The sequence below is a fragment of the Spizellomyces punctatus genome, assembly GCF_000182565.1.
Source record: "Spizellomyces punctatus DAOM BR117 chromosome Unknown supercont1.7, whole genome shotgun sequence".
Lineage (NCBI taxonomy): Eukaryota > Fungi > Chytridiomycota > Chytridiomycetes > Spizellomycetales > Spizellomycetaceae > Spizellomyces > Spizellomyces punctatus.
This window is the reverse complement of record NW_015971543.1, coordinates 1,334,808-1,357,731: the sequence shown is the minus strand read 5'-3', so window position 1 is coordinate 1,357,731 and position 22,924 is coordinate 1,334,808. Positions and strand designations below refer to the sequence as shown.

General features: G+C 45.4%; 5 protein-coding genes and 2 non-coding genes across 7 annotated transcripts; all 7 read right to left on the bottom strand.

The window, feature by feature from the left end:
• Positions 1-74: 74 nt before the first annotated feature.
• Positions 75-6,237, bottom strand: SPPG_09225 (uncharacterized protein). Its single transcript, XM_016757382.1, has 23 exons — positions 6,175-6,237; positions 5,815-6,113; positions 5,364-5,750; positions 5,228-5,290; positions 5,032-5,165; positions 4,897-4,964; positions 4,767-4,822; positions 4,652-4,708; positions 4,506-4,597; positions 4,328-4,445; positions 3,951-4,268; positions 3,795-3,872; positions 3,562-3,723; positions 3,398-3,493; positions 3,256-3,327; positions 1,891-3,179; positions 1,745-1,813; positions 1,540-1,668; positions 1,342-1,465; positions 732-1,268; positions 534-655; positions 384-452; positions 75-309 (listed from the first exon to the last, which is right to left on the bottom strand). The coding sequence occupies exons 1-23, from the start codon at positions 6,221-6,223 to the stop codon at positions 285-287; spliced, it is 4,413 nt and encodes a 1,470-aa protein (XP_016608576.1). The 5' UTR covers positions 6,224-6,237; the 3' UTR covers positions 75-284.
• Positions 6,238-9,483: 3,246 nt separating this feature from the next.
• SPPG_10091 lies at positions 9,484-9,556 on the bottom strand. The gene has a single exon. It is a non-coding gene; the product is annotated as a tRNA-Thr (tRNA).
• A 3,452-nt stretch (positions 9,557-13,008) lies between these two features.
• On the bottom strand, positions 13,009-17,055 carry SPPG_04845 (uncharacterized protein). Its single transcript, XM_016753084.1, has 7 exons — positions 16,814-17,055; positions 16,481-16,741; positions 15,602-16,248; positions 14,499-15,191; positions 13,947-14,430; positions 13,486-13,868; positions 13,009-13,421 (listed from the first exon to the last, which is right to left on the bottom strand). The coding sequence occupies exons 2-7, from the start codon at positions 16,725-16,727 to the stop codon at positions 13,335-13,337; spliced, it is 2,541 nt and encodes an 846-aa protein (XP_016608575.1). The 5' UTR covers positions 16,728-16,741; positions 16,814-17,055; the 3' UTR covers positions 13,009-13,334.
• Positions 17,056-18,015: 960 nt separating this feature from the next.
• Positions 18,016-18,087, bottom strand: SPPG_10090. Its single transcript has one exon. It is a non-coding gene; the product is annotated as a tRNA-Thr (tRNA).
• Positions 18,088-18,386: 299 nt separating this feature from the next.
• SPPG_09224 (uncharacterized protein) lies at positions 18,387-19,129 on the bottom strand. The gene has a single exon (XM_016757381.1). The coding sequence runs from the start codon at positions 18,923-18,925 to the stop codon at positions 18,569-18,571; it is 357 nt and encodes a 118-aa protein (XP_016608574.1). The 5' UTR covers positions 18,926-19,129; the 3' UTR covers positions 18,387-18,568.
• Positions 19,130-20,543: 1,414 nt separating this feature from the next.
• SPPG_04844 (uncharacterized protein) lies at positions 20,544-21,416 on the bottom strand (the record flags this gene model as incomplete). The annotated part of the gene is made up of 1 exon (XM_016753083.1): positions 20,544-21,416. The coding sequence occupies one exon, from the start codon at positions 21,414-21,416 to the stop codon at positions 20,544-20,546; it is 873 nt and encodes a 290-aa protein (XP_016608573.1).
• Positions 21,417-21,467: 51 nt separating this feature from the next.
• SPPG_04843 (DNA primase subunit PRI1) lies at positions 21,468-22,924 on the bottom strand. Its single transcript, XM_016753082.1, has 8 exons — positions 22,822-22,924; positions 22,678-22,751; positions 22,473-22,609; positions 22,336-22,394; positions 22,160-22,272; positions 22,005-22,099; positions 21,825-21,948; positions 21,468-21,762 (listed from the first exon to the last, which is right to left on the bottom strand). The coding sequence occupies exons 1-8, from the start codon at positions 22,854-22,856 to the stop codon at positions 21,566-21,568; spliced, it is 834 nt and encodes a 277-aa protein (XP_016608572.1). The 5' UTR covers positions 22,857-22,924; the 3' UTR covers positions 21,468-21,565.

Below are 22,924 nucleotides of genomic sequence, written 5' to 3'. Positions count from 1 at the left end.
ACGATTGACACGCAACAAAATAGCTTAAACGAACTGCAAAGGGTTTTTGACAGCTGAAGCGTGGGAAATTCGGGTTCAAGCTTTGCTTACGTGGCTGAATAGAATTGGTTCGAATCACGATCATGGTTTAAACAAATGGTCTACCTGAACGATGATGTTTGCTGTATAGATCTTTCTCATCCCCCATACATTTACAAGTGCGATATATAAACAAATGAAGAGCGTTCTACACAAAAGTGGACGTTTTCCAGCCTACAAAAGAATATACCCATCCCTCCAAGTGATTATGTAAATAAATCAGCATAAAACCTGTGAATGGCGTCCGATTAGAATTGACTTATAGAAACGAGATGGTCAAAATGTGAACCATTGAGAGCACATACCGTCCAATGGACATGTTTGTTTTATGTCTATTACAGACTTCTTCAATATGGTGCCGTCGTATCAGAGGGCTGTCGAACGATGAGATAGAAGAAACGATCAGCATGCAGTAGATTTCACCAGTGAAGGCATCGCAACAGCTTCAAACTCACGGTCTTCGGAACGTCCCCTTTATTGTTCGACAATACTTGTGGCCGCTTATTGCCGTTGTCCGTACCAACATGCCAAGTATATGCCGGCTGATGACCATGCCATCTAATAGCGGTCCTATATTCTATTTGCAAAAAGGAATAAGAAAAAAAACCATTAATAAGGATTTTTGAGTAACCCTCTCTTTAGTGCTCACTTACCATCAAGTCCTCAAAACTCAAACTGTTTGAGACGACTCGGATAAAGTACATCCCTGGAGTATGTGGTAGCGGATGCACGAAAATGAACAGTTGCGCCGCTGTTCGACTCAGCTTCCGTGGTATAGATGTGTATCGATGCATGTCTTCAACCCATACTATGTAAATAAGGTCCTCGTGAGCAACGTCGGTAAAAAAGGATGCGCGTGGCCTGTTTGGCTCATTGGGCCACGGTCGTTGCGACAATGTCGGGGACTCTACTTCATGTCCGCTTGGGAAATGACCACTTGTAGGACGACGGGTTGTATCTATGAATGGCCGGTGACCTGACGTTCCCATGGAAGACTGGACATCGCGGGAGTTGGTAGATGGAGTGGTATCGGATATCCCGTCCAAGTCCTGCCCAGAGACGTGGCCATCACGGATATAGTACGGTGAATGGAAAATGACTTCTGCGTGCCGGCTAGCAAAGTAGGGTGCAGTAGCGCATATTGACTTATCCAAGTTCCCTTTATATCCAGTGTGAGAGGACAAGTCCACCTTTTCAAAGATATGAGTGAACGTTTAAAACCGAGACAGTGGCATTGCCCGTAGATGGAAAATTAACACATACCGGCCATCCAAGACAGTGGACAAACTCATCAAAGTCGTGACTAACAGTTCGGTGTCCAAGGATATCATCCAGCGACTCATGCCCAGACCGACAAAATAATACACACATGCTCATGCAATCGCGCCTAGAATCCAGAAAATGAGTATACCGGTTGAAAATGTTCCAGAAAACAATGTTCACAGGGTTTTCGGTCCTTACTCGGGCATCCCATCAATCTTTTGCAAATCTTTCAGCAGAGCATCCGACATTTGTAGCGGCCATAACTTTGATTGACTTTCCGGCGTCAAAAATCCCAATTGACCCAAAAACAAACGAAAGGATTGCGGACTGGGGGGCGGCACGAAATTGGGATTTTAACGTACTGAAAAACAAAACAAAAATAACAATGAAAGAATTTTTTTACCCTAGGTCGGGGTCAGTGAGATCGACAGGTCGTGGTGGGGTTACAGCAGTCGGACATCGGTAAGATTCACTTTTGAGAAAAATTTAAAGGGTTAATTTGACTTGGATGCCCATGAACCCAGCAAATGCTTTTCGTTTGGTTCTCACCTTTTGAGCACCTCTTTTGCTCGTTCCTGTTCTTGCTTTGTCCATTTTTCCGTAATTGCCTTGACAACACCATGACAGCGTGAACTATCGCTTCCAAGTGGTATGATATCATCCAATGACGGTATACTAGAGTCGTTAATAGAATGGAACTCAACGACGGATGCGTTGCGAGGTGTATACGGGTATGGAGCCGGTGTGAAATGACGTCCAGTTGTGGTGGGTGATAAAACCAGTTGGGGATTTACCCCATGATGCTGTGGAGATACGGTGATTTCGGAAGTGGAACGCAGAACAAGAGCTGATTCCGTACTAGCATGAGGAGATGAAATTGTTTTGCTCTCGTCCGTGTACTTGAGGGAGGTCATCCATGTGTATTTACCGGTACTCTCCCGTAATACCAAAGTCATTCTTGGGGTTAAGATCTTGCCAGTTCTGTTTTCTGATAGAGGGCGGCCATTCCCCGTGGTTAGGTCGTCCTCTACCGCCCAATGCGGCGTCTCAATGATACCCATGATCACTCTTCGATCGTATGCATAGTACCGAATGTAACGCCTATAGTCGGAGATTCCAACATCGCCGCCGATATCCTCAGGTGATTGGATTTGGGGAGCAGGTATTAACTGTTCGACGTCCAATTTTGTGGTCCTCATTGCCTTTAAACGGTCACGAACACCGACAATCCTTCGAACTTCAGCTTCCTCATTCCATATACTGCTGATACGCGTAACTCCTGTGACCTCTCCGTATGGCGGAAAGTTACCCAACTGGTTCAACATGTGCGCCATACCCATCTCAGCCGCACTTTTGATCATCATTTCTGCGGTCAAGTTCGCAAAGGTGGGAAGACCAAGTCCACCATCCTTTGTTCCCGTGCTGACGGGTGGTGTTGTCGAAATGGGAACAGTCGATGATCGCAGTTTTGGAATCAGTTTTGACGCAGCCATGGAATGGCGCTGGGCTTTTTTCTTATCATTCACACTAGCGATAATTGATTGCACACTTGCGACTGTAGGAACACGTTCCCTATCGCTACTGCTCAAACCGTTGCCAGCATCTTTGACGCTTCCTCCTGTGGAGCTTGAGGACAGACCGTGAGAATGCGATATCGCATGGGCGCTAGTTCCATTGCTGACTGCTGCAAAGTCGTCATCTCGCTCCAATACACCAATACCGCGACACAGCGTTGCAATCACTGCATTGTGGCAATCTCGGTCATCCACTATCCATTGTCCGACAACTGCCCAGCGGATCATACAGTCGTACGCGCTGATAATCAGCGATTGAACTGCCTATAGGAACAATGGGATTGATTGACTTTTATTAAAGGAAAAAAGTGGATAAGCCAAGAAGAAAGGATATACCTACCACGAGGTTATCTTCCAGCAGGCTCGTATCAATATATCTGCAAAGAGTCAGCACGAGCTCTCTTGGACAGCTCTACACATACAATGTAGCACAATGTCAGCCGTAGTTTCTGTACAGGTCCCTGCACATAGTGAAGGGCTACCTTATTATCCCGGCGAATGTATTTATAAAACGCCGCAAAGTGGTTGAGCGCCTGAAAAGCAGTTTTCATCACATCAGGTGGCCAGCCACTGATAAGCTGAAACGAGATGATGGACGAATGTATCAGAAAAGCCATAGTGAAAAGAAACGGGAAATTGTTTGTACCTTTTCTTGTATTGTTTTGACCGCTAATGCTGGAAGTCCTGGACAAAATGCCGCATCTTCCGCTACAAATGTATTCAATAAATGAAGGACATAACGAGCATTGACTGGAGAATGTTCGACAATGAGTGAGGTGAGAAGGACTTCCAAAATATGGGATTTCAGCTTGTAAATTAAATGAAAGGTGACTGTTAGCCGTCACGCATAAACCTTGTCACAATGTGCAAAAATCTCACCGTTCTAAAAGTTGATTCCGAAATATCGTCACCAGAGGAAGTAGTAGCATCATCCGACTTTGCGTACATTGCTTTAATCTGTCAAAACAGAACGGGTTGAACAACTGGATACGTTTTTGCTCACGCATATTCTTCGCGGCAAAAAAAAGGGCGTACCATTTTGGACAAAACCACTTCTTCAGCGCCGCCCGCATGCCTATTATATTGATCATACATTTCCCATCCAGTACCGACAGGCACCTCGTCAAAATGATTTGGAAGGCCCAGTATGCAGCCCATGACTCTATACGCGGCGCGTCGTAGGTCCTCTGGGTCAACTTTGGCGTTAAAGACTGGGGGCAGCGTTGGCAAGATTCGGCGAAGCGCAATGACAAAGTCTGGGGCTAAAAGACGAACGCCTTCCAAGTCGCGGACGAATAGCTCTCCGGTATTGAGCATAATGGCAGTGAGCGATGGGGCGTCGCTGCGTAGGCCCTGTATACAATAGATAAGAAGAGTTTGTCGAGACTGATTAAATCAAAACTGCGACATACATCCTTGAGGGCAGTGTAAAAGCGCTCCAGATACGTCCTCAGAAATTTCCGTCGTCGTTGCGGTTGGCAGAATATCCGGCACAGAATTCCCAGTGCTTCAGCTTTCCCTTCTGCATACCTTTAAGGGATGTCAGATCATCGCACTCATATCAAAATCGCTGTCCGCTTGCAAACTTACTCGGGTCCCATCTTGGGCGCGGCCTCAAAAAGCCATCCGCCCAACATGTGCAGGAGCGTATTTCCGTCAGGGATAGTCGAAACAGTACCATCCTATACTATGCATGAGCCAATATTTTTACCGAGTAATTAGCGTAGGATACGCACCAAAGGATCAGCATCGATGCCTATCGAGTGCCATACATGTACCACTCTCGCGATTCCCTGTACCATACAAGCGTTAAAAAAAGCAGCCGACATCAGAAGCAACTAACAACAGTACCTTGATGGCCACTTCAAAATTCGCCGCACGCAGGGCATTTGGATTTCCGATCAGATCTACAAAAAAAAGGTCGACATTTAAGACCTCTCCGCAATCAGGTTGATATTTCGCAAATCCCAGTTCACCTTACATATCATACGGTGCCATGCATAATAAACAAAATCTGGTGGTAAATCCAGTGTTACGCTATACGAGTCGCTGCACGGCGAATCAACATCTCAAAAACTTGCTATCCTCATTCGCCTTTTAGCAGAGATGGGCTTACATGGAGATATGAACATTTTCCGCTCCTTCTTTTGTTCCGTACAAAAGCCCTGCGACTCTTTGGGTAAGTGCAAATATTGTGGCGCTCCATTGGCGGATCACTTTCACGCGATGGGTCCAAAGAGTAAAGTATCTCTGCACCATTGTCCGAATAAGTAACAGCCAGAAATGTTACTCCTTGATCCCCAAAATCAAACCTTTAGATGATCCCACATGTAGACTGGTTTGAGGTTGGATCGCAGCCATAGCTCAACAAGCACCTTTAAAAAGGTCAAATATCTATTACAACGTGGTCTTTTGCGTAGAGTCTCGGATAAATGGCCACTTACTCACCCTAATCAAGTGCTCACACAACTCATCCGCCATCCTCGGTCCCGCATCCTCGCCCTCATATACATTCGACTGATGCTTGTCCCCTTTGGCAAGGGAATCTCCAGCACTCTTTTCCTTCTCCATCGGCTCTCGCAACAAACAGTCAGAAATTCCAATCATGACTTTTAATAGCACGATCCAGGTCTCCTCGGAGAACTCTGAGCCAAGTTCGCGTCCTGCTGATGTAAGGATTTTGAGGACTCCATGGCACAAATCAACGTGTAGTGTGAGGGGATCGGTGTCGTCGGGGTCAAGTTTATTTTTTGAGCGGTCTTGGAGCCAGGGGCTGTAGGCCATCTCGGTACGTGAACGCGGTTGGAAGAGGAGAGAGAATTGTTGAAAGATTGTCTATCGGATAGTACATAACGTTAGCAATTCCCAAAAGTGTTGGCAAATCGGGCGAATAACCGACCTGCCAAAACTTTTGCTCTACATCCGAGCCCTTCCGCTCCTGGATAGCACTTGGCAGAGTACTCGGATCCAGCAACCAATTAGAGTAAACGGCAATAGTCTGATGTATTATTCCCACATCCTCAATCGGCAGAGCAAATCCCTGTCCAATGACTTCCATCGCCCATCGAACGTGCGCTGGAGAGGTGAGGAGAGATGATGGATCCGGAAGTAGGGGAGAGTTGGGTAGGAGGCATTGTGTGACCTCATGGATAAGCTTCTTTTTAACTCCCAATGGGAATCCAGTGAGGATACTTGATTCTGTCAGGTTCATATAGATGAGCGTAAATTACCAGTATCTTGAACAATAGATCTTACTTACCGGGGTCATGCTGAAGTAGCCCAAGCTGCGCAGCTCGGTCGATGAACATGTTGGCGAAAATCTGTTCTTTGCCAACCTGGATGCGCGAAAGAATGGCTCTGAAGGGGTCAATATGCACCCATAAAATGTCAAAATGTGAGAACGGTCATATAACTGACGATTAATTCTACGTCTCAATTCGATGAGATATATCATCCTTTAGTCATTGAGACGCCAAAAGTATCGTACTTTTATTTTCTGCGCTGATATCCATCGATCCAAAAAGAGTATGCACACAAACACGCCAACTCACCAAATCCAAAGACGTAACATGGAGCACCTCCACCGATAGGGTCTCCTTGCTGTCTGGCTAGTTTCGAAAGAGAAGCCAGCAAAGGGCGCCTCCAAGTCGCAGAGGAAAATAGATAGAAAACCGTAAATCTCACGATTTAACAAGTGTTCGTTAGACCTGATTACGTGAGAAAGCTTACGTTGAATATGAGTCAGCAGCATTTCCGATTGAGGATGACCTCCTACATAGTGTGCTGGTGATGGAAATGGCACTAGGACCCGTTATTATCTGGATTATTCTGGTTAATCATATCGAATAATCAGCACCCCATCTATCGCTCAAAACGGTGTGGCATGCATGTAATGTTTTTTTTTTTAAACTGCGGTGAGGCGCATGCCAAAGGTCTATAAAAGGGGACCTTCTGTCTCTTTCCCCTTTCCTCTTTACCCATCCTCGACTCGCAAGCATCTGTGCAACTCTTCTCATCACGACTGTCGGTCGAATCATGAGAATGCAGATGTGGTGGTGCCGAGGACCTCGCCCACCCGATTACAACCAACTGGAACCAGCGCAGCCTCGGAACCAACAAAGCTGTTATTATGCTGCCACATTAGTTGAGCTTGGTTGGTATGTACCAATGGCATCATCTCTTTTCATGTTATTCTGTCGCTGACATGGAATTTATTTTAGTCTCCAAGCCTTGTCACTGAACATCCTCCAGCTTGCGAGTCTCCCCAATGTTGCAAAGACTCTGGCTTCAATGCCATCAAGAGTTCCAGATCAAGGCCTAGTAGGGACCGCGTGTGGTGGTGGACAATTATCCGCTTAGAACCAACCGTTACGTATTGCGTGTATAATTGCCTAGTAGTAGCTTAGCAACCAGTTGTCGCTGGTTTATTCCCTGGTGTAGTAGCTAGTGCCAGTTTCTGTCACCTCTACACTAGTGTGCTGGTAAATACAAGTACAAACGTCAATATATACCATACCCTTGCAACCAATTCAATTAACTAGATTTATTGGTAGACGCACTCAGTTTCTACATAGCGTGCAGGTAAATACAAACGTCAATATATACCATACCTTGCCGCCAATTGAATTAACTAGATTTATTGATAGACGCACTCAGTTTCTACATAGCGTGCAGGTAAATACAAACGTCAATATATACCATGAGCCTTGCAACCAATTAACTAGATTTTTTATGACATTGTCATTAGGAAGATAAACAAAAGAGCCGGGTCCACTAACGGCCATTTCGCATCAATCATTTTTCATTTCGCTTAGTTTAAACAAAAAAAAACCGCCCCCCCCCGGCCCCCCCCCCCCCCCCCTTTCACTGCTTTGCTTGCTTGCTTGCTGCTCTCCTACGAGAAACGCGTTTCCCAGCCCTCTTCCCGCTGACCTCTTCTTCGGTACCCTCAACTCTCAAGAAACCAAACAAGAAGAAAGGATTTAGTACCAAAAACTCTGTTCTACTGACGAAAACAACGAGCATGGTTTATCGCGCATGTATTAAGGCTGATAGTAGTTATCTTTATGCGGGCTGATTTTCGTCACGATTGCTGCAATCTGGTGTATTGCATGTGACGCTTTTTATTGCCAATAGACTAGGCAGGCTGCTCGTCATCTGCACCACCATCTGTACATCTAGTACCAAAAACTCTGTCCTCCTAACCCTAACCCTATTCTCTATCATTAATACATTCCCTATAGGAATATACCCTCACTAGCTAACATACTGACAAAAACAACGAGCATGGTTTATCGCACATGTATTAGGGCTGGTAGTAGTTATCTTTATCCGGGCTGAAGGTCCCAGGTTCAACTCCTGGTGCGATATAGATGGAAATTTTTTTGCGTTGCGACCCATCCCAATCCTCCTGGTTTAAATGCCCGGTCTTTTACACTCCAGCGCATATTCACGGAGTTGTTGAAATCGCGGCCAATAGTATTGGCAAATTGAGATAATGCAACAAAGAAAGGCCAAGAAGGCCATTTCGTGGTATTCCTTTGAAACAATGAGGCATCGTGCAGCAGTTGCACAGTTAAACACGCCGACTTGCGAGAGGAACAGTCCCATTCAACCCAAGAGCACACCGTTGGACCAATATTGTTAAATGTGTGACATGGCGAGCATTACAATGTGTGATTTCCTGTTGCGGAGATCATCGTATTTATGATAAGGCTTGTTCGCGGTTGTTTGCACGCTGGAGTGTAAAAGACGGTGCATTCAAACCATGACGATTGGGAAGGGTTAAAAAAATTACCTGTATCTATTGGTGTAATTTCTCTTGGGACAGGCCCCAGAATACCCAGATACGAAAGCCGACAACGACAAGACTTGACCCCGACCTTGCTTTCCTATTCCCATTTGCGTAGGATGTTACATATGACCCTGTATTTTTCGGGACATTGTTTTTTTTTCCTTCCGGTTGCCGATTTTGTGTGTACGTAGTGCTTTACTTTTTGTATACTTCTAGGCATACGTTGGGGCCTTGGTTGAATATATCTGTCTGTCGATTCGTGAATCGTTTATTTGTATGGATCTAAGCTTGGTGGAAGTGAGACAGGAGATGCCACGAATGAGGAATGTTTCCAGCGTACAAGTAGGAAACCAGGACATGAGAGAATTGCGGCAATGCGCAATGTGCTTTCTGCCCAGTGCTCTGAATGTCAAAGTGAAGAAATTCAACCAATCGTTCGTGCTGGCGTTTGCATCATTTCCATTATTTTTACCCTTGGTTTACAGCTGCTCCCCCATGTGTGACTCGCCGCCAATAGTAATGGATTCTGTCTCGACAGATTCCAATTACTACACGCCATCCTATTCTCCTCGCTCACCCGCTCTGCCTCCAGATAAAATTGACAGCTGCGACCTTGAGCGAACCACAGTGCGGTGGGCTCTTCAACTATCGTCGGACATTTTGCAACAGATTCGCGATGGACGAAGAGTGAGTGATGGAGAATGGTGTGCCGCTCTATGTGCTGCAGACTTGTGCAACGGGCAAAACAAAAAAATCTCCATGTCAATAACGTAGTGCCCGCACCAGGATTCGAACCTGGGACCTTCAGTTTACAAGACTGACGCATTAACCACTTTGCTATACAGGCGCCCCCTCTGCTATACAGGCGCCCCCTCTGCTATACAGGCGCCCCCTCTGCTATACAGGCGCCCCCTCTGCTATACAGGCTCCCCCTCCGCTATACAGGCCCCCTCTGCTATACAGGCGCCCCCTCTGCTAAACGTTCAGTTATTAAATAACCCAGAGAATGAGTATTCGAGGGTGGTGTAGTTTGGGAGGGGGAGGGATTGAATGAGGATTTTTAGGTCGCAGAGGCGGGTGTCATAGTCTGGCTGCTTTGGCGGCTGGTGCGGATCTGTTTTTGACAAAGGTAACCTCATTTCGATTCTCATACGCAAGGTTGCAGAGTACTCAAATCACTGTCAACACCATGAAGCCAGTAAGCATGCGAAAACTTCACAAGTACATCCAAGAGATCCAAGATGTGTGATGCAGTGGCCCGTTCCTGGAATTGATCCCCAACTTTTGCAACAGCAATTAGTCGAGTTGCAAAAGGCCTTGCCCGGACCAACGTTTGGGATATCAGATGTTTCTACCAATAGCATCCCGTAGAGTCCAAGTCAGTCGCACATGGATGTTTCGTCGTGTGAAAATGTGCCAAAGCGTGTCCCTCAACAAATCTATCAATAATAATGCAGTACAGAGAGCTGTTAGTTTTACACGTATCGACTTACCAAAAACGAAGCCATCATTGAAATTGGCACCCGAGTCGCAAAAGTGCAACATAATTGCGGACTAGATGTGTGCTTGGAAGATGTGATGGCGGGTCTGAAATTTGGACTGGTGGAGGTCGTATACGCGTGGGCACGTGGATTACCTTTCAAACATATCACAGACTTGACAGACGTGCTAGAAAGTATACGTTGACAAGATTATTTCCACAAATGATTGTGTTTCTTGACGCCATACCCAGTCCTACAGCAATGTCCGTACCAGACCACCCAGTGTTCCGCGTTCTGGACTTGGCTTTCGCTTTCGCTTTTGATCTCTTCTTTTCTTCTTCAGTTTAGCAGACTTTTCTACACGAATTTTTTCCTCTACCTTTGTTTCTGCCTTTGTGCCAGCGGGTTCTTCCATCATGTTTACCTTGACAACGGAAAGTTCCAACTCTTTCAAAGCCCTGTGATCGATTATGTGTGTACATAGTGCTTTACTTTTTGTATACTTCTAGGCATACGTTGGGGTCTTGTTGAATATATCTGTCTGTCGATTCGTGCATCGTTTTCTTGTATGTTCTATGGATCTAAGCTTGATGGAAGCCGGACACCGGATGCAAGGGAATAAGGAATGTATGCAGCGTACAAGTGTGAAACCGGGACATGAGAGAATTGCACAGAGTGCATGCATGGCGATTCACATATAAGAGTCGCACCTACGCTATCTTCAGGACTCGAAATTCATTAAGGAGAAACAGACACATCTGTATAACAAAGAACAAGAAACTATGGTTTTAGTTAGTTTAGCTAGTCTCTTGATGTAAAATCATGGGGGAAGGTCATTGTCTTGGTTAGTTTAGCTAGTTTGTTGGCGCAAATTGATTGGAGATAGCAGAACTACTGTCTATGTAGCAAAACTATTGTTCTGTGAATTTTGGTGGTCATGTTCCAAACACCTGTGAAAGAGACATTTGGATTGCCACAGTTACTGGGGTGCGAAAATCCCATGTTTCCTATCATGGGTGGGGACAAGTCTTCACCGGTGCAAAATACAAAACTTTGACACACAATCCAAAGGATTATTAAGAACTTACCAAGTGATTTTGACATTTGAATATTTGCTGTTGTCCCTTAGTTTTGCTAAGGAAACAGCGCACCAACTGTGGGATTTATTAGTCTTTTGACTAGAGAGTTTTGAAACTAAGAGGTTTTCTAGTCTTTTGACCAGAAATGTTCATATTTGAGAACTACACTGGTCTTTTGGTTAAGAAACTCAAAGGTTCACATCGACTTTTGAGTTATTCAGATTTTTAACTAAAGAGTTGAAAAACTAAAGACTTTACTGGCATATTGACCAGAAGGTCAAATTTTTCACCAGAGTTCAATCTTTTTGAGCTCCAAACAAAGTCTTTTGACAAAGCTTCGTGAGACTATTGACATTACTGGTCTTTTGACCAGAAATTCAGAGTTTTCACCAGAGTTCAGTTTGACTGGTCTCCAACCTAGTGTAACGGATTTTAAGACTGATTATGGATGTTCCCGAGCAGGTAGATTGGGTTGCCGTGCTGGGAAATGCAGTCTTTGAATCCTCTTTTGGGGTTTCGGTAGCGATAAAGTGGGCGAGAGGCAAGGGATTCGGTTAAGGTGAACCGAGCAGGATTTAGAGGCTTCCGTGCGGGTGATCAAGCGGTTGACGTACTCTGTTTGGTTCCTGTAAACCTAGGGTTAGAGTTGAGAAGCTAGTTGTGGGGATTTAGTGTCGCTATGGCTTCTGCCGCGACTTGCTCTGTTGAATACATTCTTTACAGCTATAAAATGGCGAGTTAAAGAATGCAACCACAACAACCGCAATAGAAGAAACTGCTTGGAACACCCGGATTTTGTCATCGGCACGCAGCAAAGGGGTGGAATACCACATATTCGTCATTTAAATACATCAAATTCAAACCACTGCTCTGTTTCTGCCCTGTCTGATCGATAAAAACTTCGACTCGAGTTGTATATACAGGATTCTTGGCTAAATTCCTATGCTAAAGACTACTGCATCACTGCAACTGATTTGAAGGTGGCGGTACTGATTCTTTCTGATCAGGCGATGGCCCAGATTCCATATGGGTTGCACGAAATATGCTAAGAACGTCTTGATGCGATGATTACTTGGGGGCCCAAATGTGAAGATTCTGTAACGTTGCTGTACCCCACTCTGGTCGTACTTTTTGGCAGACTTTTCGGCACAATCTCTGAGGAATCTGATGTTTACATAAATGTTTTTTCCGAACCTTCCAAAGTTCTCCAACCATGACATCCACAAAAGATAATAAGGGAATCTTGAATAAGGCCTCAAGAATGCGGGGAACCGCACAAGCAATGCGTCCTGCGCAAGATCAGGCAACCGCTCTGGTTTTGTTGTATTGAATGTACCACCAGTTGGATAGTCGTGCTCCAGCCACTTGTATAGTAACCAAAATGGCATCATTCTCGCGGATAGGGAAAGTGAATGCATCCAGCATCGCTTGCCTTGGTGGATGACGAAAGGCATCACGGCCCTTGGTTGGGGGTGGGAAGATTGTAGCCAAGAGGGCAGGTGTTTGACAGATGTGTCCGTTTCTCCTTAATGAATTTCGAGTCCTGAAGATAGCGTACGTGCGACTCGGCGGATCGATAGAATGAATCAAGGCTTCAAAAGTAAGCAGCTTGTGTGCGCCGAGTCTCATGCACATCAGGTGCACGGTTTTTTTGGAGATTGTTTTGATGTATAGTGAGATGCGAGTATCATAAACGAGCTTGGTACGACTTTGAATGGACGTGTTGTCAACATGGTCATGCAGGGGAGTTCACATCCATCCCAACCTTCAAAAAAAACCAACAAAAAGCAAATAACGGGACACGGATTCAAAAACAAAAAAGTACCTAAACATATGCAAAAAACGAAACACACAAAAAAAAAAAAAATAGTACAAACCACATCTATATCCACTTTCTATATACTGTATCCCACCCACACACCCAACCCCACAATCAATAAGATGGAGGGGACCCGCCCCACACCCATAGACAATTGCACCCTATTGAAATAGCCTAAAACCGCTCTACGCGCAAAAAAAAAGATACAAAAACAACAAAACACACAGAGAGAGAAAGGATCGAGTTTTATCCACAGATCATGCGTTGGATTAGGTATGCGACACATCCGACGAATCGAATGGCTGAGATACCGAGTACGGAGTAAAACGTAAACTAAAGATAAAAAGTTAGAAAAAAAAAAGAAAACATGAAGGCAAGACATGAAAGCCAAACTCACCTTCAAGAAGGGATTGAACTGCCCCCCATTCCCATCAACCCCCAATTTTGTAAACATTGAATCCCGCAACGCATCATTGGTAAGCACAACAACAACAGCCGCATTCGTAAACATCCACCAAAGTAAAACCCGGGTACGGAATTGTCGGAAATAATCTTCTTGTTTGGTTTTGGCGTCCCGTTTGGTGGATTCGGTTGGTCGGGGCTGACGGAGGGATGCGAGGAATTTGTCGTAATTGGCGTTGATGTCTGTTCGGTCTGTTGGAATTTCCACAGAGACGATTTGCGTGCCGTCTTTGGTTTTTGAGGAGGTTACTTGGCCTAGATCGGTTGCGTTTCCGTTGTCACCTTTTGTTCCCCATGAGACGTCGTGGAGGTTGGAGACTATAGATCAAGAGTTTTAGAAACAAGGACTCAAGACGAGAGCGAGGGAGAAACAAAACGCCAACGAAAAAAACTTACATGCGTAAATCATCAAAATATTCAAAAAGCTCGGCATCAAAAACAAGTACTGAATAAAACTCGTAATCATATGCCAGGGCTCCATATACAGCAACGACGATATGACATAGAGTCCGTAGGTACTCGCCAAAGAAATGACAATATCCCGCAACGCAGGCCGCTGCTGAATAATCGTACCCAGGTTACTCCACTCTTGACTCGATTTAGGAATCGTGAGGTACACGTTCCATCCACAATAAAAGAGCATGATGCCCATAATGATCGCAAAGAGGAACATGCAGGAGATGTAAATGTATTTGGAACCTTGCGGGCGATTTCCCATGGAAGAAATGAAGCAGATGATGAGGGCCATGAGATAGACTTGGCGGAGGACTTGAAAGACGTAAAAGCCGTAGGGGTCAAACGGGTCAGACTGGCCATCGGTGCCGGGGCTGCCAGGGATGCGGGCGTTGGCCAAAAAGTAAAAGGTAAGATAGAAAAAGGACTATAAAAGGCGCGAACCATTAATAACCAACACTGGATAAGCAAAAGCTAAAGGCTGAGGCAACTCACCAGTCCAAACCAATTGAAAATCAACATGATGAAATTGTACGAAAACTCGAGCATCAACAACAATTTCCGGAAAATCCCATGTCCACTCCTCCAAAGGTAGTACCAATGCGTCAAGGCATGCACACCGGCAAAAAACGATCCATTCAACCACCGCCGACGTTGCGAAATAAATTCAGGCACAGAGTCCGGGACGTCTGTTTCGGCTTTGGCGGATTTCACATATTTGAGTAACCAAGCTTGACTCCGTTTCGTGACGAGTTCAAAACAGAGGATACGGTCTTCGGCGAGGTACATGTTTGCAGCAAAAATGTCGGCACCGCCATGCATGGTCTCGCCTTTAAAGTACTGCGACAAGGGTTTGCCTTGCAATGCGACATAGCGATACGCAGAAAAGGCACCAGGAAGAACCGAAATGTAACCAAAGACAGATTCAAGGGGCTTGTCCAGAATATTGGACATTTTGTATTCGAAATTTTGTGCGGCGACGAGGGGGTTGATAAGCTTGCTGCAGCCTGTGCCAAGTTCGGCATAGATTTCTCCACAAGCACCTCCGATGGAGGGGTCACGGTCAAAGGCTTTCCACAAGTGGTAGAGGGCCGTGTCTTGGGGCTTGGTACCCACGTCAATGAGCATGCAGACATTGGGGCGGAGAAGCGGGCCAAACGCATTAAAGAACCAACGGTGTGAGTTGATCTAGGGAACGATATGCAAACACACGTTAGTGAGTCTGTGCAACGAACAGCAGTGAGTTGCACAGTGGCAACCTCCCACCCACAACGACAATAACAGTGCGATCCCTCCTCGTGTGCCATCCATTCGCCATAGCTCAATTTTGCTCTCCAGGTCCATAATGAGCGAAGGCGAGGCATGGCTCCACGCCAAACCCGAACGCGAACACCAACACCTTAAGCTGAACACGACGCGAACGAGAACGCGAACACGAAGACGAACACAAGCCTTAAACCGCACGCGAATGCGAACCGTAAAGATCCTAACCCAGACCGCGAAAATCCTAAACTGAGCCCTATCCCGAAGGCGAACCTGAACCTAACGATCCTACCCAAACCCTACCAACCCTAAGCCGGATCCTAACGCAAACTCACCTTTTTGGCATTCTTTTCCTTGAGACAAAACAGAATCTGCACGGGAACAAATCCCTTTTCAGGACCCTTCAATTTCAACTCTGTATCAACGGCCACCTGCGTTGTGTATTCAAACAAGTGGGCAGTCACGGGTTTCTCATTGACATGATCTTTCATGATCCCATCCTGAAAGACGCCCATCAAACCCAAGACATCCAAAACCCGAGGATTCACTTTGGTACGTCCATCCGAGACGATACACACAACGACTTTCTTCCAGCCATCGTTTCCCCATGTTTTGGAGCGAGAGCGCGTACACAGATGAGCAATGTTTTTCATGATGGCCGTCATGGATTTGCAAAACAAAAAGTCGTCTTCATTGTACATTGTGACGACGATAAAGATTTCCGTGTGGCGGTTATACTCTTGTTGACGGAGCGAGTACCCGCGGGTTGTAAAGTCGTCTGCGGGACACGTGACCGCTGTGTAGCGCATATGAGTGAATTCTTCCCCCGTGCGGAGTTTTGCGTTTGAGAGTACGCGGTCGGGGACGGGTATGTCAATGACAAGGTTTCCTTGAGGTGTCAAGGGGATTTTGCGGACAGTGCGCTTGCGGCTTGCGTAGGCGTTGTTGACCGAAGGAGCAGAGTATCCGCCCGGTGGGGGGCCTACCAGAGTAGGGTTAGCACTTTTTGCATACAAAGGCGAGATTGGCAAAAGTGAGGCGCTCTCTTCCCAATACGAAAGCGTAACCGTCCACCGCACATAATTTGAAAAACGCGTCTGCGTATCCCATCCGCGAGTTTCCCAATGTCAAGACATAACGCGTCTGCGCACTCCAACTGATTCCCTCCCTCACTACTCGCTTGTTACAAACGCTCACACAATCGCTATACTCACCCTGAAAAGGCATGGGCATATCCACCGCATGATTCAATGGATGCATTGGAGAAGGCGGCCCATAGCGTGGTTGCTGCATGGGAGGAGTAAAAGGCCTTGAATACTGCGTAGGAGAAGGAGTTGATGTTTGGGTATAGGATCTCTGTTGTTGTTGTTGTTGTGAATAAGAAGAAGAAGAAACTGAAGAACCAGCTGAAGAAGGAGGTGGGCGAGCATAGCGTGGTGGAGGTGGTTGGTTGTAAGACATTTCTGAATTCCCCTCTAAACGAGATGAAAAGAGATGAGCGTGTGTGTGTGTGGGAAAGAAGGAAGACGACCACAGAATAAACTCACCTTTTCAAATACACACAAACGTCCTTTTTGTTCTAACCCTACTGTTCTATAATAAACGCACGGCCAAGTGCAAAAGCGCCTTCCTTCTTCTTGCCAATGAGGTATGAATATTCCCACACACACACACACACCAACACCAAGAGAAAGCAGGGAACACTGGCCGCTTTTTCTTTCTTGTCTTGTCTCACATTTTGGGGAGAGAGAATATGGGAATGTTGTATGAAACACTTAGTACTAGTGCACCCATGAACACAAATTTTATCATGTTTCATTTTATTCTTCTCTTTCTGGTATAATGATAGATGTGGCGTTAGAGGGTTTGGGCCGCTGTTTTAAGGAATGTAGGGGGATCAAGCCGCTTTATAGTTAAATTTTTTATCACTCGGCGCGTTTCAACCACCCATACACATTATAGGATTACTAGTAGAAAGGCGTGCGGCAGATGCAGCTAATGGCTATTTTATCCTATGGAAGCAGTTCTCTATATTCTACATTATGCAGTTCCCCCGTAAAAAATGTCTTTGATTGCACCATATCTTCCATAAATAATTACACTATCCAGTCTTCCCACATTCCGTGTACATAGATGCATTACTATGCCTCACTTGCTTGTCGTAGCACATCTCACTCACTCAGGTAAATATACCTATATAATTCAAGCTTTGTTCTTTGCGTTTGGACATCAAATATGTGGAGTGGCGCAGGGAAATGATGTCCCTGGGGAGGTTTTAATGTCTCTAAGCTCCACCCGTAAGAATGAAATTTAAGCCTCGGACATCAAAATTGTGTGCCATAAAATGATGGAGATGCTCTAAGATTTATGGATTTGAGTGGGGGGATATAGGGTGGGGGAAGGAGGATGAGAGAATGAAGGAGTACTACTGGTATCGACGTATTCACCAGACGAGCGATTCGAATGCATACATACGAGCAAGTGGGTGGGCAGATTGAAGACGGGCCGGGCCATATATGTTAACTAGTGTGAACGCATACATGCAACACACTTGACAGAAGACCTGATAAAACCAGAAAATGCAGTTTATTATTATTTATTTCCTATGCAAGTATAGTTGGAATCCAACCAGTGCTCAGCTTGTCCGGTGATTAGGTCGATAGGAGTTGTAGGGGGAGGAGGATGAGAGAATGAAGGGGGGGATTCAGGGATGAAAATGAAACAAAATGAAACAACTACCAATTATTGATGCCCGCACCAGGGTTCGAACCTGGGACCTTCAGTTTACAAGACTGACGCACTACCACTGTGCTATGGGGGCCGCCAGCTCTTGATGATGTACAGATGTATAAGAGTTATACTTGGTGGCAACCCGTAGGTCCGGACCTGAGTCTTATAATCGATTGGGACTTGGCTGAAATATGCATTTCGCAGCCAATTTAAAACCAGCTGGAATTCTCATCGCCAGCTAGATCCTAACCCTACGGCCGGCCATAGCCGGGCCATAAGGTGGCTGCCCATACAGCTCTGTCAGTCTTCCGCAGACAATCACGCTGGCAAACCACGCAGACGACCACGGAGACGACCACGCGCTGTGGGAGAATGGTATTGTGATAACGTATGGAAATTGGTTTGCTCTGTTGAATACATTCTTTATATACAGGATTCTTGGCTAAATTCCTATGCTAAAGACTACTGCATCACTGCAACTGATTTGACTGATTCTTTCTGATCAGGCGATGGCCCAAGAACGCCACGCAAAGATCAACCCTTAACAAAAGCCAAAGCGCTCGTATACTATACTACTTGGGGGGCCCAAATGTGAAGATTCTGTAACGTTGCTGTACCCGACTCTGGTCGTACTTTTTGGCAGACTTTTCGGCACAATCTCTGAGGAATCTGAGGTTTACATAAATGTTTTTTCCGAACCTTCCAAAGTTCTCCAACCATGACATCCACAAACGATAATAAGGGAATCTTGAATAAGGCCTCAAGAATGCAGGGAACCGCACAAGCAATGCGTCCTGTGCAAGATCAGGCAACTGCTCTGGTTTTGTTGTATTGAATGTACCACCGGTTGGATAGTCGTGCTCCAGCCACTTGTATAGTAACCAAATTGCATCATTCTCGCGGATAGGGAAAGTGAATGCATCCAGCATCACTTGCCTTGGTGGATGATGAAAGGCATCATGGCCCTTGGTTGGGGGTGGGAAGATTGTAGCCAAGAGGGCAGGTGTTTGACAGATGTGTCCGTTTCTCCTTAATGAATTTCGAGTCCTGAAGATAGCGTACGTTGTCGTGCGCTGAGCGCGCAAGCTCAGGAAATGTCATTAGGAAGATACAATGTATGAGGTTGATTCGAAGGAAGCTACAAGTGCAAGACACTGCGGGTAAAGCGATATGTGAAGAGATGCGTCCACGTGACTCGCGCATCAATTACTGTACATACACGGACTAGTGGAAAGGCGTGCGCGCAACGCACTTGACAGAAGGCCATAAAATACAGAAAATATATCGTAGTGATACTTATGTCATATGGAAGCGCTTCTCTATATTTATATTATGCATTTATCCCGTAGAACATCTTTGGGTGCACCATATCGTAAATTATATTACATATAATTCAGTCCTTCACGCATGCCGAGTACATAAATGCATGATTGCATTACTGTGCATAACTTGCTTGTCGTGGCACATCTCTCACCCACTCAGGTAAGTATATCTTATATAATTCAAGTTAGTCTTTGTTTTTGTTGAATGCATTGTTAAAAGAAAGTAAGAAACTGGTGCCGACTCTTAACACGCATCACGGTCACGTGCGCGGTCATGTGTTTTTCAGGTCACATCGAGTATTCTATTGTATTGTAAGATTAGAGATATGGTCACTGGACTAGGACATTGAACGCGTGACTCAGAGCGCAGGCAAACGCACGTGACTGGAGCAGCGATTATCTGAGTGTGAGGTAATCAGCTGGGCGCGCGCGTCGGCGAAACTTGACAGTTCGAACGAGATCAAGGAGCAGGAGCATCGGAAGAAACTCACCGATTGTTTGACGAGATGAAAGAGACAAAAAATGAAGGACGGCAAGCGGCGGCTGAGTAATGTTTTATTTAGTGATACATTATGGCGGGGAATCGGGAGCCATGGAAAAGGAGGGGAAGCGATGGAGCATAAAAAGGCGAGGATTAAGGTAGAATAATCTGTATCCGATTTTGTACCCGGGAGTAACCTGACAAGTATCCAATCGAGATTATAGTAACCAATATACAACAGCTCTGAAAAATCGGGTCCTACAAACGCACTGTTATAGTAACCAGGTGTTGCAAGGCGCAAGGCGAATCCTGGAACCCAAGAAGTTGCTACACTAGGTGCCGGTAATAACTTTACTTAAAATTCTTGTAGGGACCTCCTGAATCACGACAACGTGCGACTCTGTGACTCGCCGGATCGATAGAACGAATCAAGGGCTTCAAAAGTAAGCCACCCTATCGGCAGCATGTGTGCGCCGAGTCTCACGCACATCAGATTACGCAAACGTGAGAAGACGAACGACCACCAACTACCAACTTGTTTCCTATAACCCCCCGACCACTCCATCCACTCGACAGTCATGGTCAAAGTACCACTGACTAAATCGTGGTCGCTCGAGCATCCAGAGCGTCTCAATTATATTATTGCAAATGATGACAGCTACTCACAGGAGACGTATCCTCACGTAGCAGGCCTCACTCTTACGCGCCTTCGAAGCAATATTCAAACTACCATTATGAATCGGTTCACGTCTCAAGTGACGTGAACAGGGTATGGTCCTCGCTACTGGGCGTGTACGTGCCATAATAGCCTCCCAGTTGTTGATTGAGCAGACTGTCGCTTCCAAAGAATCCAATAATAAATCTTTCCCGGTCATCACGCAAGCGCGGGGCAGCAAAGGCCTCGAGGGTAGCTTTCGTAAATTCAAAAGTACGGCCGGCGGTACAGCTATCCGGAAACTTCCTCTCAAGTATCGTCGTAAAGCGGCAAAGCAGTCCACCCTCTCGTTGCTTTGAATCGGTGACAAACCGCTTGTACGGAACGCTGGGATATTCAGACTTGCCAACATACCGGATATAACATGTCTTGCCTCGTTGTTCCTCGGGCAACAGTAGAAACGGACTCAACCAGTGATAAACCTCCTCGGGATTCAATTCGTCCTCTTCCCAGTCTTCAATCAGGCGGTATAAATCTTCAACGAGTATCGGCCAACTCCATACATAGAACCTTTCGCGCCCGTATCCATCTATATCCGCCATTGCTGAGCCAACATCTTCAATAGTCGATTCCCGCAGCTGCAGCGCTTCAATCATATCCTCATCGGTAACTTCCATATGGTTGTTGAGAAGCTCCATAATGGTGTCCAGAGTCTCTGCCGTTTCTGTCACCCCAGCTGTCAAAAATCCAAAGGATGCCGCGGACATTTGTGAAGTGTCAACATTGTTGGCACGCAACCGATTCATAATGGTCCTTTGAATATTGCTTCGAAGGCGCGTAAGAGTGAGGCCTGCTACGTGAGGATACGTCTCCTGTGAGTAGCTGTCATCATTTGCAATAATATAATTGAGACGCTCCGGATGCTCGAGCGACCATGATTTAGAGAGTGGTACTTTGACCATGTTGTCGAGTGGATGTACTGGTCGAGTAGAACTAGGAAACAAGTTGGTAGTTGGTGGTCGTTCGTCTTCTCACATTTGAAAGTGTGTAATCTGCCACATAAAAACCCATAAAAACAACATTCACATAATTAAATTCCCGCATATTCATTTCAAAACTCTAATATATTCCTCTCCTTCAACCCCCTCCGAACCTCCTCACCAACCCCCCTCAAAAAGACTTTACAAAACCTCTCAACACCAATCCGTTTACTAGTCCCTTCATCATTGAGTACACTTTCCAAAGTAGGTACATCCATTGGATCAAACTCTTCACATCGGTCCGGGTCCATTGGGACACACACTTTACCTACAATTAAAAAAAAAAGTTGTAAATACAAAAGGTACAAGAACCTGTAGGTATTTTCTTACCCGTTTTAGGATGCACACAAAAAGGAGCTTTCAACAAATGGTTCAACCCAATCGATACATTCGAGTCCAAACGCGGATACGTGTATTGGAAAATAATATCACGTTCCACATTATACAACGATTTCTACAAAGGTTGATAAATAAACCACTATGACAACCTTCAAAAAAAGCACCACATACCTTTTTGGAATTCAATTCAGATACCAAATCTTCCCATCTCGATTCATTGGATCGTTCACGGGTACTCCACTGCTGATCCAACCGCTTTCGTACATCTAAAAATATCATACAAATGAATATTTTTTTACAAGGTTTGAATTGGAAGTGTATCGTACCTTCATCAGGAACAAGGGCAAGGAGTTTGGTCCAATGGTCGCGTACCGAGAGGACTTGCATGCCTTCTACGACGGTTTTGCGGAAATGGGGGACAAGGACCTCGTACGCGCGTCTAAAAGTGAAATAACGTTAAAGGCATGTATTCCAAACGAACACAGCGAGATGGGGAACGGACCGTAAAGAAGGATGCAAGGATTTGGGTAAATTGGTTTTACGTCCAGCGTTTTCACCTCCCTACAAATGTTATCAAACGAATCCAATAAACACCAAAAAATACCTCAAAAACAAAGCAATGCACAACAGCACACACACCTTGATCACTTCCAGAAAACTCACAATAGCTCGTCGTCCCTCTGATGGCATTTTTCGGGCCCGTTCATCACATACCCAACAATGTACACCCCGTCGTCCACTGTACACCCACAACAAGTTCTTAAACCCAAAATCATCTACAACAATATAACATCAGATTATAGAGAGTTAAACCACAACCTCAAACATGTTGCAAAAAACGTACCCGTCAATGTCTTATGCACAACTTTAATCGCAACCGTCATGAAATCCCAACACACCCTACACACATCCCCACCACTATAAACGGATATTCAAAATTGAACATACAAAACCAAACACATAAAACAATCCAAAGAGATAAACCCACCTACAACACGTCCGAATCTCATCATAATCCGTCATATCAATATCAAACACCAACTCCCTTTCCAGTGGTTTAAACGCACCCGGTTGAATCGTCTTTTTATCCC